Genomic DNA, 21,042 nt, shown 5'->3' with positions numbered 1-21,042 from the left:
CTTTCTATTCAGGCCTCTCCTTTTCATATTCCAGTCTCTTATTCAAATCAATGCATGGTTGCTAGGGGAATTTGGACACTACCAACCAGAATGCTGAAATGGCAAAATAGAGAGCTGCTGAATAAAAAGATAAATAACTCAAAAACCACAATTAAAAAATGTAAACCAATTGTAAATTGTCTCAGAATATCCCTCTTCAGCATACAAAATGTTTACTCAAAGGTGAACCCCTTTAACAAAGCAACTTATTGGCATGTTTTACCCTTACTCAGAACTAATCTATTCCAGAGGTTATGGGCTCTTATATGGTTCCCTTCCGCCGCTGAGATCATGACAAGGTTAAAGATGCAGCATAAAAAAGCCGGATCAGTAATTCTGACACAGTTCCGAGACTTTATACTAGTGTTACCCCTAACATCACCTAAAGGGGACTCTGAAAGGGCATCTGGGGGGGATCATTCTTCTCCAATGTCACATTAACAGGCTTTGAGCTTGGCCCTGGCGAGGGTTTAGGAACCAATAATTCGACTGTAATCCAAGGAACGATCATTTTGACTCTACATGAGCTTCAAGGTTCTATAGTTCTAGGGTTTTCCAGGCCACTAAATTACGAGTATGGGGGGACCCAGATGATGTGTTTTTGTGAGGGTCCAGGATCAGTAGTATCTCTGTATTTGTACATTTCGGGTCTGTGTTCTGTAGATTTGGAATTTTTCTTCACTGCTCAGTAAAGGTGCTTATATTTGGGTTTAACAAATGTCCATATAGTTCAGTATAAGGAGATATCGGATCCATTTGGGAACTCTTCCTTAGGGCTGACGCTCCAGCTGGGTTGTGGGATGACCCTCAAGGTTCTCAAGTTCTAGGGTTTTCCAGGCCACAAAACTGATTACATTTCGGGTCATGTGTTCTGTAGATTTGGAATTTTTCTTCACTGCTCAGTAAAGGTGCTTATATATGGGCTAGTCCTCCAGATTGTTACTGTGCCCAGCAAATAAAGGTGAATCTCCAATGTCACATTATCAGGCCTTGAGCTTGGCCCTGGCCAGGGTTTAGGAACCAATAATTCAACTGTCATCCAAGAACGATCATTTTGACTCTACATGAGCCTCAAGGTTCTAGAGTTTTCCAGGCCACTAAATTACGCGTACGGGGGGACCCAGATGATGTGTTTTTTATGATGGTCCAGGATCAGTAGTATCTCTGTATTTGTACATTTCGGGTCTGTGTTCTGTAGATTTGGAATTTTTCTTCACTGCTCAGTAAAGGTGCTTATATTTGGGTTTAACAAATGTCCATATAGTTCAGTATAAGGAGATATCGGATCCACTTGGGAACTCTTCCTTAGGGCTGACGCTCCAGCTGGATTGTGGGATGTAGTTACACAATGAGTTCTCTACTTGTTACCGGCGGCCGATGACTCTGCCCAAACACGGCCCATAGTCTTGCACAGGTCTGGACCGGCAATCTGTGGGTTCTGGCAAATGCCAGAGGGGCTGCTATAAGGTGCCATAGAAAGTCCGTATTTAGTGGGCTGGTGGGGGCTGATTGGGCCTCTGAGAACCTGAATCGCCAGGGCCTATTTGACTCTCCGTCCGACTCCTGCAGGTTGTTTCTGTGCAAATAAAGGTGAAGCTGAATCAATAGGTTCCAATTGTCCACAAGGAAAGAATTGGAGTTTAGAAAGCAAATAGCTTAGGGGTAAGTAGCGCTCGGGCTTTACTGGATGGTTTTCATGTGAAATAATGTGATAATTCTCTTCGTCCAGAGATTAGAGCCATTGTGTGACCCTGTCCCCCTCTGGAATGACCCCCCAGTTTGGGGAAGGGACGTCATTGACCAGCCAGTTGAAATCATCCACTTGGTTCCAGTTATTCGAGTCTCTGTCCAGACCCGACACCGCGAAGTCGCCCGCGATGCCCTCGTAGGTCCAGGTGAAGGGGGCGAAGCTGAGGTGGGCGCAGTCCTCGATGATGGCCCTGCTGGTCACGTGCAGGTAGAAGCGGCAGCGCAGGGAGTTGTGGGTGCGGAGTTGTTGGCAGGGGAAGGCGAAGAGACAGTCGCTACAATCGTCCACAAACACCGACGAGGACACGGGGCCACAGAGGACTTTGCAGCGTCGCAGACCCCGGATATGGAGGGTCGCGGGGGAGCCGGTGAGGGACACGGTACAGTCTTGTAGTTGCTTCAGCTCAACGTCTTTCCTCTGGATCTCAGCCGACTCCATATTCACCGTCTGCCCTGACATTTGCTGCAACCCGCACTGAGTCTGATTCTGAGCTTCTCTGGGTCTGGACTGAGGTCCCGCGGGGGTCGGCTGACTTGCAGGGGTCGCCGCCTCTTTCCGGCGGGATTTAAAGGTAAACTTCCCCCGGGGCTGCAGCGCTTGGCGTTTCTCCTCCAGGGTCCCGTGTATTCGGCCGATCGCCTCCTGGGCCTGGCGGATGTCGTAGGACGGGAGGAACATGAGACTGTCATTGAGAAGCTTCTGTAGTCGCTGCAACCGACCCGCTGCCTCATCCAGCGACCCCGCCTCCGCGCTGCCCAAAGCCTTTTCAATTGCCGCCTTCTCGGAGCCGAAAGAAGCGATAAAATGCGCGCTCTTCTCCTCCAGCACCGCGCGGCCTTCCTTCTCCTGCCGCTTCCTGCCCGCCTCCCGCTGCCGCTCCTCGTCCCTCCTCTGTAGCCTCTCAGGAAGCCGACCCGGCTGAGATAGCGACTCTCCGTCTAACTCTGTCTGCACCGCGGGATCCATGGTGTAACCGGAAACACTGACTACCTCGCAATGCCTACTGGGAGCCGGCAACTCACGGTCGGCTGATATTTGCGTCACTCCGATGTGTCAGCTGACTGTATACGCGGCAAAATCAGCCGTATAGCGAAAAAACAGACGTCCTCACTCTCATTGGTTAACGTCATCAACTATGCGCCGGAAGCCAAACAGACAGGGAGGCGACACGTGGGTGAGCTGCAGGGTCCAGCCTCTCAGCAGATATGGGGAAGAGGCGAAAGCCTCGGAGGGACGAGGCCATTAGCGCTTTGAGTAAGAAGCAGAAGAAACACCTGAAGGAATTTGGGGAACAGCACCCCTTCTATGATGCGTAAGATGCGACTATATTTGTTTATAGACATAACACCATATATTACTCTTGTGTTTATATGTATATGCAGTGACTGCGGGGGAGGAGCCCACAAATCACTTTTATCCTCCCCCGCATCTCTCTACCCACAGCTGCAGTGACCTGTTGTTTGTGGGCGGGGTACAGGGTTGCCAGGTGTAATTTTTAAAAACCAGCCAAGACATTTTGGTGGCCAGAAGATTTTTGCCCCAAAATTGTCTGAAATTGAGGAAAATCACCAGAAAATGCAACTTAAGGGTGACGGGAGACTGGGGTACAGATCCCAAAATCTCATAACCCCGACTTCTACACAAGTCAGTCCCACTGCATGCTGGGTATTGTAGTCTTATTGTAGGCAAATTGTTAAACAAAAACTACATTCCCCAACATGCATTGGGAGACACAGGCTTGGCAACTTAGAGCAAGAAAACATTTTGGCTGGTTTCCAAAGTACAAACCAGAGAAAGGCCTGGGTTTTAAATTAGTAGCCCAATTTGTCTGGGAACCCGCCAAACGGGGGGGGGGGAGGATCACAGGGACATGATGTGGACTGACTGTAGAATCCAGGAGATCCTGCTGCTGTGGCTGAGGGGCTGCTGCACTATTTATTGGGAGTTGATTGGGCCTCTATGTACCAGGGCCTGTTATGAATCTCAGGAATAGTTAAAGAAGGACCTTGAGTGCCGGGAATATGTGGGTGATGGAAGGTTGGCACCCCCTGAGCTGGATGGATTAGAAGTCTTGCACACTGAGAGGGTTTTTTTGGGGGTGATTCTTTGTTGAAAGAATTCAGATCCTGTGTATGGAAGCCGAGGAATCCACAGAGCTCTGTAGCCTTTTCTTTGTTTTGTGCTCATGGCTGAAGGTCTTCAGAATGATTAGTGTTTGACTGCAGGAGGAATATGAACTCATCCATGTAAGCACAATTTATGTTAAAGGAAAACTATACCTCCAAACGACGTTGGTCTCTATAAAAGTATATTGCATAAACAGCTCATATGTAACACCCTGCTTCATGTAAATAAACCAATTTCATAATGATTTACTTTTCTAGTAGTATGTGCCATTGGGTAATCATAAATAGAAAATTGCCATTTTAAAAAAATAAGGGCAGCCCTGTGGGATCTTACAATTCACACAAACAAACCAAACATGTTTGGTCACATGAGCCAATTAACAGACAGAGTTGTGTCTTTTGTTTCCACACTTCTTCCTGTTAGTTAGAGCTGCAGTATTTCTGGTCAGGTGATCTCTCCCTGTTACAGTTAGAGCTGCAGTATTTCTGGTCAGGTGATCTCTCCCTGTTACAGTTAGAGCTGCAGTATTTCTGGTCAGGTGATCTCTTCCTGTTACAGTTAGAGCTGCAGTATTTCTGGTCAGGTGATCTCTTCCTGTTACAGTTAGAGCTGCAGTATTTTTGGTCAGGTGATCTCTTCCTGTTACAGTTAGAGCTGCAGTATTTCTGGTCAGGTGATCTCTGAGGCAGCACACAGACCATCACAAAATGGTGGCTCAAGGAAAAATATGTAAAAGGGCAATATTTACTTGTATATATACCAGTTTGGTAAGATTCTTTAATATGCCACATGCTTAAGTATTTATTTGGGGGTACTTTAAGGATGTACACTGCCAATGATGCCCAACAGGTGACCCCTTCATGTTTAATTGTGCCCCCTACACTAGGGAACCCACTAGGAGGCTCACAAGAAGCAAATATTATATGTAACTTTTATAGGTTATAAATGCATTCCATGCTATAACACAGTGTATAATTCCTTCCACTAGTCAGGGGCCACATGTGTGACGTTAAAGGGGACATGAGTAGAAAATATACAGTTGAACCACATCCCAACCAATTATTGTTCAATTCATCTGTTGGCTACCATCTTGACCCCTGGTGGCTAAATAGAAGATAGTGGCAGATTATTTTCCAGTAACTGTGATGTTTAGATCCCCCTCCTTTTATTTAAACAGCTCACAGTTTCAGTAGATGTTTTCAGGAGGTTGATACATGGTGAAGATTGTATGTCTTGGTGGATCCACCTGCCTGTTATCAAACATTGTAAAGTGGATCTGATCCATTTTTTTTCTTTGCAGAGTCTCCAAAAAACACGAAGCAACTCAAGTCGTTCAGCTGGTGAGTGACTCTACTGCCAGGACTTACCAATTTAAATAAACCTGTAGTTGCTGCAGAGAAATGCTGTGCCTGAATCTTTAACAGTTTCATTAAACAAATGGACAGATATACAGTTTATGACTTTACTCCCCCATAGCTTTCTGTTTCAACTTATATGGGTGTAGAACTGTAATACCTACACAAAGGCTGTGGCATAAGGGAGCATGATAACATTTGGTGGTCATTCATGCTAATTTACCAGCCATATTGGTAATCTGCCTGTATCTACTATACAAATGCACTTTTTAACAGAACTGATATGTATAAGTGTCGCTTGTTCTTAGCCTGAGAGCTCAGAGGATGAATCCAGAAGTGAGAGCGAGGCAGAGAGTGAGCCAGAGCAGGTCAATATGTACCACCAACTCCTCGCCACCTTAAAAAGCGTTTCCGACGAAGAGGAAGATGAAAGTGACGATGAGGAAGAAGAAGCAGTAGAAGAAGATGATGAGGCAGAGGAGCTGCATGAGGAATCGGAAGCAGAGAATGAGGATAAAGAAGATGAGAGTGAAGGAGAAGTGTCTGGAGAAGGCGATGGGGAAATGGATGGTAATTTTATTCCTCATGCAGAACTATTCAGTGTTTTAATATCCTTTTAGCTTTTAGTTAAAGGCAACATTTTGGCTAAAGTATCTTTGGTTTTTAAGGTCCTTTCCCATGTGAAATACAAGTAACTGTTTAGCCATAAAGAAGATGCAATGGAATTTCTTTTCATTGTGTCACTGGTAAAACCGGTTATATATTTCTTTTATTTTTTTTAAAAAGAACAAAGTGTGATGGCTAAATAGTTTTTGTCGGAGATGTCGCATAGATTATGTCTGTGAAGGCAAACAGTGCAGGTCTTTCTATAACATCAGGTTCTAAGGGTAATGGCTCACAGGGGGACAAGCAAAAGTATTATTATTAAATGTTCCTCGGGTATTTTTATATAACTGTGACAACCTTTTTTATTATCTGTAAAAGCCGATAAATCAGTGTTATTATTGCAGAGATAACTGGAGAGGCGGAGGAAGAGGGAGACAATGATGAAGAGGAGGATGGAGCAGGGAAGCCGGATGCAGAGGATGCTGGGGAATTCACTGATGCGAAACATGAATCTAAATTTAGTTTAGAAACAAATTTTTTGGATGCCGACAATGAGGATTCTAAGAACGACCGAGTCTCCTGTTCCACTGTGGCTACAGAAGGTAACACTAGGGGATTTTATTTTTTATTTGTAGGTTGGGGTGGGCTGTGGTCAGTGCCAATTCTCTTACACGGTTTCTCCATCCTAATTTGTTGGTACAAAATAAATAACATGGTGGGCACAAAGGGGACCCTGCACTGAATATCTAGCCAAATCCATTGTGACCACAGAACTGTGCACTGAGCCTTGTAGTTCAGTTACAACTGACAGCAAGCTGGTTTATATTCCCTAAATGTAATGCTTAAAGGCGATGAGCTATTGGTACTCCCTTGCCTGAACCTTGTAAATTCAACGCTCTCTATAGAACTGCCTGATAGTCGTAAGAGTGCTGCTATTCAGTTGCCTCTAGAAACTACATTTTATATCATTAATAACTGCCCCTAGAGGTGTGGAAAATATGTAATGGCAGCAAACGTGACTGCTTATCTGCTCTGCTTGTGTTAAAATGGGGTCATACTCTGTTCCATTACATGTGGCGCTAGCTCTGATCATTGCCTTTTTCCCTTTCTCTTTGCAGACCCATTTGTTCAGCATGTCAGCAGGGAGTTGGAAGAGCAAGACATCAGTAAGATCGGCACAAATCCTAAAAAGGCATCACTGAAGGTATGGGGGTTAAGTAGACTTTGTGTAAGTGTACATTTTTTTGTTGCTAAAATAGAGAAAATATCACATTTAATGTTAGGACAATGGGTTTTTGGGGGCAGCCCTGGTGCAAAACACTTTTTATATTTATCAATTAAAATCATTCCATTTTATGGCATTTGGGAGCTCAAAAGAAAATGCAGACACTGTTTTGGGTAAAGATGTCTTACTCGCAACTTAGTATCAATAGGGCTGTAAAGGAAATGATCCTATTGCATAAGGTTTCCATGTAGATGACTTGAACCAACATTGCTATAGAATGGATGGTGGCCTGTGGGCAGTTATGTATGGTTCCCACCAGCCCACAGGTTCCATTCATTTCTACGAATGACATAAAATTATGCTCCTGAAAATGTAATATAGTATATATGAAATCATTTAAGCTGGAGGCATCTCCATATCTCCCTTATATTGACACTCTTGTTCCTTTATATGAGATAACAAACAAATGGATTCTTATGGGACTTACGTTCTCAAAAGAACACTTGATAAAGGAGGTTGTGCCTCCGAAATGTTGTGTTTGAGATCACAATAAAAGCACTTTAATTCAAGCACGTTTGCAAATGTGTGTGCCATCCTATTTTTCTAACATATGGATATTGGAACCCAGTCGAGCAGCAAGGTTTCTGGATAGAGCACCACAACGCTACAGCCACAGTCTTTTGAACTATTGTATGTTATCTTATGGGCCTTAAGATGGACATACATATGGAGATCCGCTCATTTGGCGAGGTTGCCAAATGAGCAGATCTCTCCCTGATATGCCCACCTTGAGGTGGGCGATAGGCTAATCCAGATCATAACGGGCAGTCGGATCAAGGGCTACATCAACGAACTGATGCAGTCCTCGATCCAACGGGATTTTTAAGCCCGATCGACATCTAGCCGACTTGTGGCCAGATATCGACCAGGGAAGCCCGGCATGGCCCCATACGCTGCCCAATAAGCTGCCGATTTATATCTACCCGTGTATGGAGGCCTTTACACATGGTTTACCATGAAGGTACTTACCCATATGTTCATACGTCATGTTACATGTAAAGATTTAATTCTGTGGCGTTTCTTTGTGGTGACATTTTTATGTTCACTTTTGGTTTCAGTGGCCAGCCTTGGGTCAGCTGGTTATCTCAAGCTTCCTTCCTGAGGTCCAGCCCTTAAAACCAGAGAAAGAACCTGACCTGCACAAGCTGTATTTGCACAAGCCTCTCTTCTCCACATGGCCCAAAGCAAACAGTCCCTTCCTGTCTGCTCCTAATGAACAGCATTTCACCCCTCTGCAGAAAGAGCTTTTCAGCATCATGAACTCCTACAGGGACTTTTTCTATCCATCTCGGACCCCTACAGCGCAAGGCGAGGAGATCAGACACGTGTACTGTCTCCATGCGCTGAACCATGTTCTGAAAGCAAACTCCCAGGTACTAAATAACAACTCTCGGAAGAGAGAGCAAAAACCAGGGATGGATGAAGAAGACCTAAGGGACCAGGGCCTAACCAGACCAAAGGTATCGTAGGGATGGATTTTGTTTTATATGAATTGCTCCCATACTCTTAATAACGATATAGTGCAAAGAAATTAAGGTGCCTCCAACCTTCTGATGATCATGTTTCATCTTCTTTCCTTCCCCCAACTTTGCTGTACCCCTCAGTACACATGAAATCAGGTATAGACTCTGGGTTACTTTATTGAGCTGGGCCAATCATATGTCAGGAGGATGATGCTGGTATTGTCAATGATGTGATTGTTTGGTATATAATAAAAGTATCCGTATGGACAATAAAGCAAAAATGTTGGGTTCACTGTGGAACCAGTTGTAGGGACATTGCTGCTCTGAACACAGTAGTCTTACAGTAGTCAAAGCTATTGGGAAGGGCTCCTCTTAATGGGTGTCACATTGAGGCTACAGGTAGGTAGTTCCTGGGTCCATTTACATTGGGTGACTTATATGTATGTATCTGTACATTCATAGATTAGAAAGGGAGACCAAACAAGCTTTGTAATATATAAATGTAAAATCCTTGTGTTTAATGCTTTCAGGTCCTCATTGCTGTGCCATTCCGGGAATCCGCCTTACGCATAGTGCAGATTTTAATCAGCCTGATGGAGTTTGGAGACCGGAAAGTTGACGTAAGCAATAAGAAGAGGTTCAAAGACGAATTTGGATCTGAGCCAGAAGACAGGCCCCCAAACTTGAAGAGACCCGATGATTATGAAGCCGTGTTTGCTGGAAACATTGATGACCACTTCAGGATAGGTAAGGAATGGAAATTTCCTTTTAAACCGAGCCATCTGTATCATGGTACATGGCAGCTTGAAGGAGGAGGTATCTTGTGCTCGTTCATCATTGGATGGTGACATTTTACTCTTGTCCATGCATAATTAGGAGTTGCCATCTTGCAGAAGAGCATGAGACTGTACTCTCCCTTCTACTCCTCCGACATCATTATCGCCTCCCCCCTTGGCTTGCGAACCATCATTGGCAGCGAAGGGGAGAAGAAGAGGGACTTCGATTTTCTGTCTTCCATAGAAGTTCTCATTCTGGATCAAACGGATTTATACCTCATGCAGAACTGGGAACATGTGTTGGTAAGTCTTTTTTTTTTTGGTTACTCCGCTTTTGCACCGATGGCAGCAATCATTGTTGCGCACCTTGTCTGGTGATCTCGCTCAGCCTGCGACAATGCACAAAACTGTTGTTTGATGGTTCTGTCTGTTTAAACATATCTTGTATTTAAGACATATAAAGTAAGAAATCCAGAGCTAAGGGTATGTGGCAGAAGAGGGCGTGTTCCCTAGAACAGGATTTTTATATATATATATATATTTCTCTGTCGTCTATGGGGGACACAGGGAACAAGTGGGGTTAAGCTCCACCCTCCAGGAGGCAGGACACTTGCATGAATTAAAGAGGGGCGTGCCAGAGGGTCTGGCTTTACTCCACACTGCAAAACCTATCCAGTTTTCAAATGTCCTGCTTCAGGAGGATGGACCATCTTCCCTATGTTCATACTGCTAGCCTGTGTTAATAGGCACATGGGGCCATTCCAGGAACAGGGATACCTGTATCCTAATGGGATGGCTCACTGCGTGGGACTAACCTACCGGGGTCCTTTCCCTAGCCAGTGGGCTATAATGACCTTCCAGAGGCCTGGCCGGTAAGGTGAAAAATCGTGAGTAGGTTTATTTGGTTTCTACCTTTCTCCCTGCCTGCACAGATATTTTCTTTTTATTCGCACTGTGAAAAACGAGCGGGCCGAGAGGATGCTTAGTCAGCTGCTCTCCTCTCTGGCTGCGCTCTACCCGCTGCGTCTCTCTTCCTCAGGCCCCTTCTCTGCCTTCTGGTGGGGGGGGGGGGAAATCGGTGATCGTGGGGTTAGATGGTTCCTCAGCCGGAGCAAAATCTTCTCACTCCGAGGGCGAACTGCCACCTTCCAATGTTGCATCAGGGGAGGAGGAAGACGAGGAGCCCGCTGGCCGTGAAGATGAGATTGATAACATCATTAAAGGAGTACTTGAGATACTATAAATTACTCACTCGGAGGATCAACAAACACAGACCGCAAGCCTATTCAAACGACAACACAAGTCCTCTGCATCCTTCCATTCACACGACCAACTCCTCGGCATTATTCAGGAGGAGTGGAACTGGACAGAACGGAAATTTCAGGCTACTCGAAAATGCTCTAAATCCTATCCTTTCCCTAAGGAATTGGTGGACAACTGGTCAATGCCTCCAACAGTCGACGCTCCTGTGTCTAGACTATCTAAAGCCACCGCCCTTCCTGTCACAGATGCGGCAGCATTTAAGGATCCGTCGGACAGACGTCTAGAGGGATTCCTGAGAGCACTGTATTCATCAGCTGGATCCACCTTACGCCCAGTATTGGCCTCCACCTGGGTAGCCAGGGGCATTCAAGCATGGTCCGAATCCCTGATCAGAGATATCCACGAGGGAGTTCCCAGATCGGAACTCCTACCCACAGCACATTCTATTGCTGAGGCCTCATCTTATCAGTGTGATGCCACCTTGGAGGGGCTCAGATAACCGCCTGCACTTCCACACTATCGGTAGCTGATCGTAGAACACTTTGGCTAAAGAGCTGGATGGCTGATCTCAGCTTCAAGAAGTCACTCACCTCACTACCATTCAAGGGGCAGTGACTTTTTGGGGAGGAACTTGAGAAGATCATCTCTCAAGGCACGGGGGGAAAGAGCACTTTTCTTCCACCTGGATTTTTCTTCTCGGCCCCCAAGAAAATTTCTCATGTCCAGAGTCCCGGGCAACCGTGCCAGGGCCCAAGCCTTCCTGGACTGCATCACCAAGATGGAACAGAATGGAGTTATAGTTCCTGTGCCTCAGTCGGAGAGATTCTCTGGTTTCTACTCCAATCTGTTCCTGGTCCCCAAAAGGGACGGTTCATTCAGACCAATTCTGGATTTGAAATTCCTCAACAAACATATTCGTTCGGTATGGTTCAAAATGCAAACCCTACGTTCCATAATCCGAGGAATGGAACCGGGTCAACTAACGATGTCCCTGGACATCAAGGATGCCTCTCTATCACCATTTCCCGAGATTCGCCTTCAAGAACCTACACTTTCAGTTTGTGGCTCTTCCCTTCAGGCTATCATCAGCCCCAAGGGTCTTTACCAAACTCATGGCGGTATCAGCAGCAGCACTATGGCTACAGGGAATATCGGTGACACCTTATCTGGACGATCTTCTGAAGGCCAGAACAGAGTAGAAGGGCAGAGCGGATCTCCAACATCAATTGGGACAAATCCAGCTAGATTCCCAGCTACCAGATGACGTTCTTGGGTCTCGAATTCAACACTCTGACACAGCGAGTGAGATTACCCCAAGACAAACAGTTGAGAATAAGAGATCAGGTCAATGTCTTCTGTGCATCCAACATCCCACAATACACCTGCCAATGAAGGTACTGGGATTGATGGTTTCGTCCATAGAGGCAGTACCGTTTGCGCAGATTCACCTCCGGCCTCTACAATCCAACATTCTATCCGCATGGAATGGAGGTCCTCTCACTCAGAGGCTCTCCCTACTTCAGACAACAAGAGATTCCCTGCACTGGTGGATCCAACTAAACAACTTGTCGGAAGGCCAATCCTGGGCCACGCCAGACTTGACCGTGATCACCACAGACAACAGTCTCCAAGGTTTGGTGGCAACATGGAACAACCTATCACTTCAAGGTCCATGGCCGAGACCAAACTACCAATAAACATTCTGGAGCTCCAGGCGGTAAGATTGGCCCTCCATCGCTGGTCGAACCTTCTACAAGCAAAGTCAGTTTGAGTACAGAGCGACAACTCCACCACTGTAGCCTACATAAACAGGCAGGGAGGTACCCGCAGCAAGGCAGCTTTATCAGAGGCCCAACAAATATTAAGCTGGGCGGAGTCCAACTCGGTGCGGCTGTCTGCCATTCACATTCCGGAAGTGGACAATACGAGGGCGGATTTCCACAGTCGGAACCTGTTAGACCCTGGGGAATGGGAACTTCACCCAGAGGTGTTTGCGGAGCTGACGAAACATTGGGGGCTGCCCCAGATTGACCTGATGGCATCCAGATCCAATCGTAAGGTGACCAGATTCTTCGCCCACTCACAGGGACCCGATGGAGGTGGGAGTGGATGCTATGACACAGAATTGGCGATTCGACCTAGCATACATCTTTCCCCCTCTTCCCATGTTGCCTCGGGTTCTGAAGAAGATCAGGCAATCCCAAATAAGGGTGATTGTGATAGCCCCTTACTGGCCCAGGAGAACCTGGTTCATGGATCTTCAGGAGATGTCCATTGCACAGCCGGTACGTCTAACAGCCAGGAACGATCTTCTGTTCCAGGGGCCCATAGTCCACCACAACCCAAGGCTATTCGCTTTGATGGGATGGCTGTTGAAGCAGCTATCTGGAGAAGACGAGGCATAACTGAAGAGGTCCTATCCACTATGTTGAAGTCACGCAAGCCCACATCATCCAAGGCCTACCACAGAGTTTGGCGCAGCTATTGGAATTGGTGCAAAGAGGCACAATCTCCCTTTCTCGAATGCCACATACCTAGAATACTCTCCATTTTACAACAGGGTCTTCAGTTGGGCCTCAAGTTGAGTTAGTTGAAGGTACAAGTCTCCTCTCTATCAGCACTTTTTCAGTCTCGCCTTGCCTTGGACAACTCCATCCGTACCTTCTTGCAATGAGTAGCTCATGTTGTTCCACCAACACAGTACTGGAGGCTCTTCTAGACCCCCCCATTTGAACCTCTAAGGACAATATCTGACAAGTGGATGACCTGGAAGGTAGTGTTTCTGATGGCAATTTTTTCGGCCAGAAGAGTTTCGGAACTCAGCGCCCTATCGTGTGACCCATCTTTCCTAGTATTCCATAAGGATAAAGCTGTGTTACGTACTGTACCATCCTTTCTCCCAAAGGTGGCGTCTTCCTTCCATATGAATCAGGAAATTGTGGTGCCATCTCTATGTCCGGAACCCAAGAACAGTAAAGAAAAAGGATTTCACAGCCTGGATGTAGTCCTTCATTGGCATATTGACAGATCCAAGTCATTTCAACGTTCCCAGACGTTGTTTGTGGTACCCACTGGGCCTCTGCGAGGTATGGCGGCATCCAAGGCTTCCATTGCACGATGGATTAAAGAGACCACTAACAGGCATACATCTCCAAAGGAAAACCACCACCAGAGGGCGTACAAGCTCTCTACAAGGTCAATAGGAGCTTCTTAGGCGTGGCACAACTCTGCCTTCCTGGGTCAAATCTGCATAGCAGCTACCTGGTCCTCTGTTCATACCTTTACCAAATTCTATAGTCTTGACACATTTTCCTCAGCAGAGGCCTCCTTTGGCCGCAAGGTGTTGCACGCCGTAGTGCAATAACATGTCTCAAATCACTCGCTCCCACCCTGCTGTTGGGGCTGCATTGTTAAGTCCCCACTCGTTCCCCATAGACGACAGAGAAAACAGGACTCTGTGGTTAAAATCCGTTAAATCCGTTTCTCTGTAGTCGATAGGGGGACACAGGGCTTCCCGCCCTCGCTACGTGATGTTGACCATGTTGGACCATGAGGAAATTTTCCCTGAGTTACCTGTTCTGCGAGTTGAATATAGTTTTGTTCAGCAGTCTCTCTTTGGTACAAACTGAATAAGTTTTGCAGTGTCGGGTAAAGCCAGACCCTCTGGCATGCCCCTCTTTAATTTCATGCAAGTGTCCTGCCTCCTGGAGGGTGGAGCTTAACCCCACTCATTCCCTGTGTCCCCCTATCGACTACAGAGAAATGGATTTAACGGTGAGTATATCTATATATCTATATATCTTTATATATATATATATATATATCTATATATCTATATCTCTATATCTATATCTCTCTCTCTCTCTGACATAATTCCCTTCTGTTGCAGCACCTGATGGCCCACCTCAACCTGCAGCCCACAGAGTCTCATGGGGTCGATTTCTCTCGTGTCCGCATGTGGAACCTCAGCAACTGGGCCAAATACTATCGGCAGACGCTGCTGTTTAGCTCCCTGCAGGAGCCTCAGATAAACTCCATATTCAACAAGCATTGCTTCAATTATTGCGGGCAGGTGAGCACCATCCATTAAATGGCCTGCCTTGTTATTGTGTGTGTTCATGTTGTTTGCCTTTCAAACGCTATTTGGTTCATTGTGAGGATATGTCAAATTACAGTAGCTGAGGTCACAGCTCCTACCCATATGGGGTGTTTAGTTCCCCTTTAGAACACAAAATAAATCCCTTTGTAGAAACTTTGTATATTTCATTTTGTTAATCACTTGCATTTTTGCGTAATTGATCATCTCAATTTTTTTTGTAGGTGGCAGTAAGGAACATGCCCATCACTGGCTCTATCAGTCATGTTGTGGTCCAGCTTCCACACGTCTTCCAGAGATTAGAGGCAGACAGCTTGCTTTCTGTCATAGATGCCAGGTAATTGATTGACTACGCCAAACTGACAGGGTGCTGGCACCACCACTCTTTGTACTGTCATGATTTAATTGGGAATTTATGATTTAATTAGGGAATTAAATGATATACGTGCATCTGGCTGGCACCACAAACTTCATGCTCTGGCCCTTCAAACCATCATGCCTAATTTTAAAAGCTCTTTTGGTGCAGACAGGTTCAGGCCTGGACTGGCAATCTGTGGGTTCTGGCAAATGCCAGAGGGGCTGCTATAAAGTGCCATAAAAAGTCAGTATTTAGTGGGCTGGTGGGGGCTGTTTGGGCCTCTGTGAACCTGAAATACCAGGGCTTCTCAGTCCGGACCTGGACTGGTGGCATTTCAGTGGATGCCACAGAAAATGTCATGTAGGGCATTGATACAATTTTCAAACTGGGTATATATACCTTCAAATATGTATTAAGTGATAATCATTGTTTCCCGCTCAGGTTCGAGTTCTTTACCAGCAAGATTCTGCCGCAGTATCGGGATGCCATCATGTCTCATACGCTCATCTATGTCCCCTCCTACTTTGACTACGTGCGACTCCGGAACTACTTCAAGAAGGAAGAACTGAACTTTGCGCACATCTGTGAATACACGAACAAGCCCGGAATCTCCAGAGCTCGGCAGTTTTTCCTCAAGGGGGAGAGACAGTTTCTGCTGGTCACGGAGAGGTTTCACTTCTACAAGAGGTGAGTGGGCCGGCCACATCATTGCTACCCAACGTGTTTCGCTCTCACGGTTGTTCCTGGGGGATAGATTGTAACACCAGCAAAAGTTTGACCTGCCCTTGAGTAGATAACTGGGTGTTGGTTGTTGTTGGTTACTAGACTGAATAGATTTGCATATGTTTTTATATAATTTTAAATGCTTCTATTTTTTTTTAGATACACATTAAAAGGCATCAGAAACCTTATTTTCTACGAGCTCCCTACTTATCCCCATTTCTACAGTGAAGTGTGCAATATGATGAAGGCATGGCACCGTGGAGAAGAGGCCACATGGACCTGCACTGTGCTCTACTCTAAGTATGATGCCCAGAGACTGGCTGCTGTGGTGGGGGCAGAGCGCGCCGCCCAGATGTTGCAGTCTAAGAAAAACGTGCACCTTTTTGTTACTGGAGAAAACGGTTAATTTGTCGTTGAAGCGTTGAGCCTGATAACGCTGTTGAGTAGATTTTGTACAAAGCCACTTCAGCATGAACTAAATGTACAAACAGAAGAACAATGTTCATTTTTGATATGCTGAAAAGGTGTAATTTAAATTTTTTTTCCTGTTCAGCTGCCATCTGCGCTTGACGTGAGGCATTCAGAAACTCCTCTATTGATATGGAATGTAAGAACGCCCCACAATAGTGCTGTGTATGCCACTTTCAAGGCAATCAAGGCTCCTCTCCCCCCTTGTGAAATCCACCAATAAATGTTGCTTAGTAGTAAAGTCAATTCAGACTCTGTCAGTGCTCAGGAACGCTCATGTTCGAAATAATCCCCTCGAGATGCTGTTGAACCACAAATCCTCACATCCCACCAGTAACTCATTTCATTATCCTGGGATGTCAAGGCAACAGCCCTACTCATATCCTCAAATATTTGTATATTAAAAGCTGGACAGTTTGTGCCAAGTCTGATTTGCCCTGCACACTTTTCATCAGCAAGTCACTGACTTTGCAATTCTCGACTCTCCAACTTTAAATCAGGATTAAAGGGCAGTATCTTTTTAATTGGTTTTCTCTGCTTTTTTCTTTTGGGGTCAGATGTTCTGCTGCAGAGATTTTTGACTGTCACTACCCGATGGCACTAGAGCGATAGAGTTGTCAAATAGACACCTGCATGTTTTGCTTTGTCTTCAGTTAGGAATGATTCTTAGTCTTCTAATCACTGCTACTCAGTCTAAACACTTATAGTGATCTTAACTGTAAGAACCAGCAACAGGATGTGGTGTAAAGAGGAATACTCAAGCCCCTCTTCTTCCCAACAGGCTGGTACATTAGATAGAATGGCAAATTAGAGGTTAGCTGGCATGTCAAAGAAGGAAACCGTTCTTGGTTTATTAGCATTCAGGCCCATGACCGATTCTCTCATTGTACAGAAAGACACTGGTTTGTGTCAGTGATCATTTTATTTATATAAGCAAAACCAAAATTTTTGTGATGTTTTTTGTTGCACCTTCCCTTCGTCAAACTGTTGCCATAAAGGAAAGTCTCGTTGTACGATGTAGAGGCACCCGTGTTGGCGACGATGGCTATGGTTTGAATAGAACATTTCAATGAATGGCAGGTCCATGTACCTTTGGTCATATAGGGGTATATTTATCAAATTGTGAAGTTAAATATAACCACAGTCCACTAGAGTGTAATACCGGTCTATCCATTCATTTCTATGGGATTTTTAAAGGCGTATTTATCAAAGGGTGAAAGTTCATCCTTTGATAAATTAGCGGACTGTGGTGATCTCTAACTTCACTTTTTGATAAAAAAAATACCCCATAGTCTTTCATTTTCTAAATGTCTTTGTACTGAAACACCTGCACATTTTGTCAGCCACAGTTTACAGTAATAATGGCGTTTAGACTTTTGGGCTAAGTATATGTTTATGGCCCATTTTTTGCTCCAGGTTGTTTGGACACCAGATTCCTCAGCTAGTGGTTTGACTTTGTCGTTGTAGTACACTCATCTATTTGTCCTTGAGGTACTCCAATCTTACTTTGGCCTTGTGTAAAGGCTGAAACTGGTTCTTTTTTTGTAGTATTTTTATGTATTTTGCACCCTCCTTTCTTCCATTTTATCAATAAGCCCAGTAGCAGTCCATGTCTTACTCTTCTTTCCTGCTCCCAGTGTTACATCCATTCTGAACTTCAAGTTTCCACTTCCTCTTTAGTCCACGCTTGAAATACAGGTTTCAATGCATCGTGTTTGCCCGACAACTACAAGAAAAGAGAGACCCAACTCTATTGAATGAAAATATTTTGTGGTCAGATGGGACCAAGAAGAAGCTCTTCTTCCAAGGGTCAAGTCAATATGTGACACAAACATAACACTGTCCAGACCTCAAAAGCCACCATAGGTCGTTCATTCTTGAAAAATCAGGAGCATTGAAATGTCTGTCCTTTGTCCTTGATGCAAGAAAACATGAATAATTTGATTACATTGAACACCTTTTACAATTAAATAAAAAAAAAAAAGTTATTTATATTGAAAACACAATTACTAACATGGTGTATTTACTTGCACAAACATGGCAAGAAAAGATTAAGGCTAAGGCCACACTAGGCGATAGCGCCGCGATTTGACTCGCGGCGACTTTTCAGCCGCAATCGCTGGGGAAACTTTTGCGCTGGCGTCTATGGGGAATCGCGAAAAATCGCCAGCGTAAAACACACGGCGGCGATCTTTTTTCTATTGTCGCTCGAAATCGCCTAGCGAGGCAATTTCGAGCGACAGTAGAGAAAAGATCGCCGCGTGTGTTTTTACGCTGGCGATTTTTCGCGATTCCCCATAGACGCCAGCGCAAAAGTTTCCCCAGCGATTGCGGCTTAAAAGTCGCGGCGAAAAGTCGCCGCGAGTCAAATCGCGGCGCTGTCGCCTAGTGTGGCCTTAGCCTTAGGGGGAAAAAATGTGATTCAGTGTAAGACACAGATGTGCAATGGGACCCAGATGTTATCTCAATGATAAACGATGCCAAAGACAATTTTTATGTTTATAATATTTATAACAACACATGGGGAATCGCTATGCCTAATAAAAGAGGAAGCGTTTGAGAACACCGGGTAAGTCTAGAACTGATTTCCTTTTTGTGTGTAATAATAAAACAGTCGCTTGTACTTGATCCCAACTAAGATATGATTAATCCTTATTGGAAAATATAACAATCCCATTGGGTTTATGTAGGGGCCAATTCACTAGGTCAAATATCGACGGTTAATTAACCCTCGATATTCGACTAGGAATTAAAATCCTTCGACTTCGAATATCGAAGTCGAAGGATTTAGCGCAGATAGTTCGATCGAACGATAATTCCTTCGATCGAACGATAAAATCCTTCGAATCGAACGATTCGAAGGATTTTAATCCAACGATCGAAGGAATATCCTTCGATCAAAAAAAGTTAGCCAAGCCTATGGGACCTTCCCCATAGGCTAACATTGACTTCGGTAGCTTTTAGATGGCGAACTAGGGGGTCGAAGTTTTTTTTTAAAGAGACAGTACTTCGACTATGAAATGGTCGAATAGTCGAACGATTTTTAGTTAGAATCCTTCGATTCGAAGGTCGAAGTAGCCCATTCGATGGTCAAAGTAGTCCAAAAAAAAATTGATATTCGAAGTTTTTTTACCTTTGAATCCTTCACTCGAAGTTAGTGAATCGACCCCGTAATGTTTAAATACGTTTTTACTATTTATTTTTTAGGTTGAGTTGTATTTAACCTAAAAAATGTGAGGTTATTTTTCAGTCAAAACTCTAAATTTTAAAGTTAAAAATAAAACTAAAATTTTGCAGGGTTAAAAAAAAAAAAACAACCAAATTTATTATACCCAAAGCTGGAAATCAGAAAATACTCCTAAAACCTGTTGAGGTCATGTAGAAGTCAATGACCGTGGTCTCTTGAACCATTTGAAGATGTTAATAGCCCTTATGATGTTTGTTTTTTTCCCCTCTGGGTTTCGCTCGAAAAAAATTTTCCAGCGGAAAACTCGATCAACTTGAGTTTTTGGGTTGTTCACCTGGAATTCACTGATTCGAGTTTTTTTTCCATTCCAGTCTTTTCTTAAATGGGAAAAAAATTAAGATATAAAAAAAACTCACAAAGCTCTAAAGTTCAACCATTGATACAAAACCCCCTAAATGTATGGTGAGCCAAATTATGGAAAGATCCCCTATCTGGGAAAACCCCAGGTCTCGAGCTTTCTGGATAACCTGTCCTATACCTACTGTATATTAGCAATATAAAACTGCATTTCTTTGGTGGGTCCCTATATCCCTGCATTTGTATGTTCCGTGGCCCATTTGGTCACTGTAAGGCTGCCTTGAAGGTTAAGAGTTGGACCTGGCACAGAATGAAGGGTGCAGTTTGTAAAGACGGACATTATATCTTCTTGTTTACCATGAGTTCAGTGAATAGGGTGTGTGCGCTGAACATACTCCTTCTGTATAAATAATGGACCACTTCTCTGTAAGCCAAAATGGGTTAAGGGAGGGGTTCTTTAAGCATAGTACAGGTATGGGATCTGTTATCCAGAATATACAGGGCCAGGGGTTTTCTGGATAATGGATCATACCTTAAGTCTACTAGAAAATCATGTAAACATGAAATAAACCCAATAGGCTGGTTTTGCCTCCAATAAGGATTAATTATATCTTAGTTGGAATCATATACAAGCTACTGTTTTATTATTACAGAGAAAACGGAAATGTTTTTTTTAAAATTCGGGTTATTTGGATAAAACAGTCTGTGGGAGAGGGCCTTTCCATAATTCTAAACTTTCTGGATAATGGGTTTTCAGCTAATGGATCCCATACCTGTATAAATCTAATTTTTTCATGGAAAAAATTGAATGCATTTTGAGCTTAAGTACGTTTTATTCTCATACTGTTACTAAAGCTGCACTCTAGTGACTGTGTAGTAGAGGTATGGGACCCATTATCCAGAATGCTCGGGACCTGGGGTTTGCCAGATAACGGATCTTTCCATAATTTGGATCTTCATGCCTTAAATCTACTACAAAATCATTTAAACATAAAATAAACCCAATAGGCTGGTTTTGGTTCCAATAAGGATTAATTATACCTTAGTTGGGATCAAGTACAAGCTACTATTTTATTATTACACAGAAAAAGGAAATCATTTTTAAAAATTTGGATTATTTCATTATAATGGAGTCTATGGGAGATGGCCATTCCGTAATTCAGAGCTTTCTGGATAAAGGGTTTCCGGA

At 44.3% G+C, this 21,042-nt stretch overlaps 2 protein-coding genes across 2 annotated transcripts; one reads left to right on the top strand and one right to left on the bottom strand.

Moving 5' to 3' along the window:
- Window positions 1-529: 529 nt before the first annotated feature.
- tbcc.L (tubulin folding cofactor C L homeolog) lies at window positions 530-2,755 on the bottom strand. The gene has a single exon (XM_018262570.2). The coding sequence runs from the start codon at window positions 2,753-2,755 to the stop codon at window positions 1,772-1,774; it is 984 nt and encodes a 327-aa protein (XP_018118059.1). The 3' UTR covers window positions 530-1,771.
- Window positions 2,756-2,975: 220 nt separating this feature from the next.
- Window positions 2,976-16,555, top strand: utp25.L (UTP25, small subunit processor component L homeolog). The gene is given in 12 exon segments (NM_001097815.1): window positions 2,976-3,101; window positions 5,217-5,256; window positions 5,580-5,841; window positions 6,282-6,479; window positions 6,996-7,081; window positions 8,221-8,622; window positions 9,156-9,372; window positions 9,502-9,704; window positions 14,554-14,736; window positions 14,985-15,097; window positions 15,560-15,805; window positions 16,001-16,555. Coding segments are annotated over 12 exon segments (2,304 nt in total). The 5' UTR covers window positions 2,976-2,994; the 3' UTR covers window positions 16,248-16,555.
- The last annotated feature ends 4,487 nt before the right edge of the window (window positions 16,556-21,042 follow it).

This window comes from Xenopus laevis, chromosome 5L (genome assembly GCF_017654675.1).
Source record: "Xenopus laevis strain J_2021 chromosome 5L, Xenopus_laevis_v10.1, whole genome shotgun sequence".
NCBI lineage: Eukaryota > Metazoa > Chordata > Amphibia > Anura > Pipidae > Xenopus > Xenopus laevis.
Note: the sequence above shows the minus strand (reverse complement) of the source record. Positions and strands in the feature narration are given on the sequence as shown.

Coding starts and splice junctions, on each gene's coding strand:
- tbcc.L (XM_018262570.2), bottom strand. CDS start 2,755: ATGGATCCCGCGGTGCAGACAGAGTTAGACGGAGAGTCGCTATCTCAG.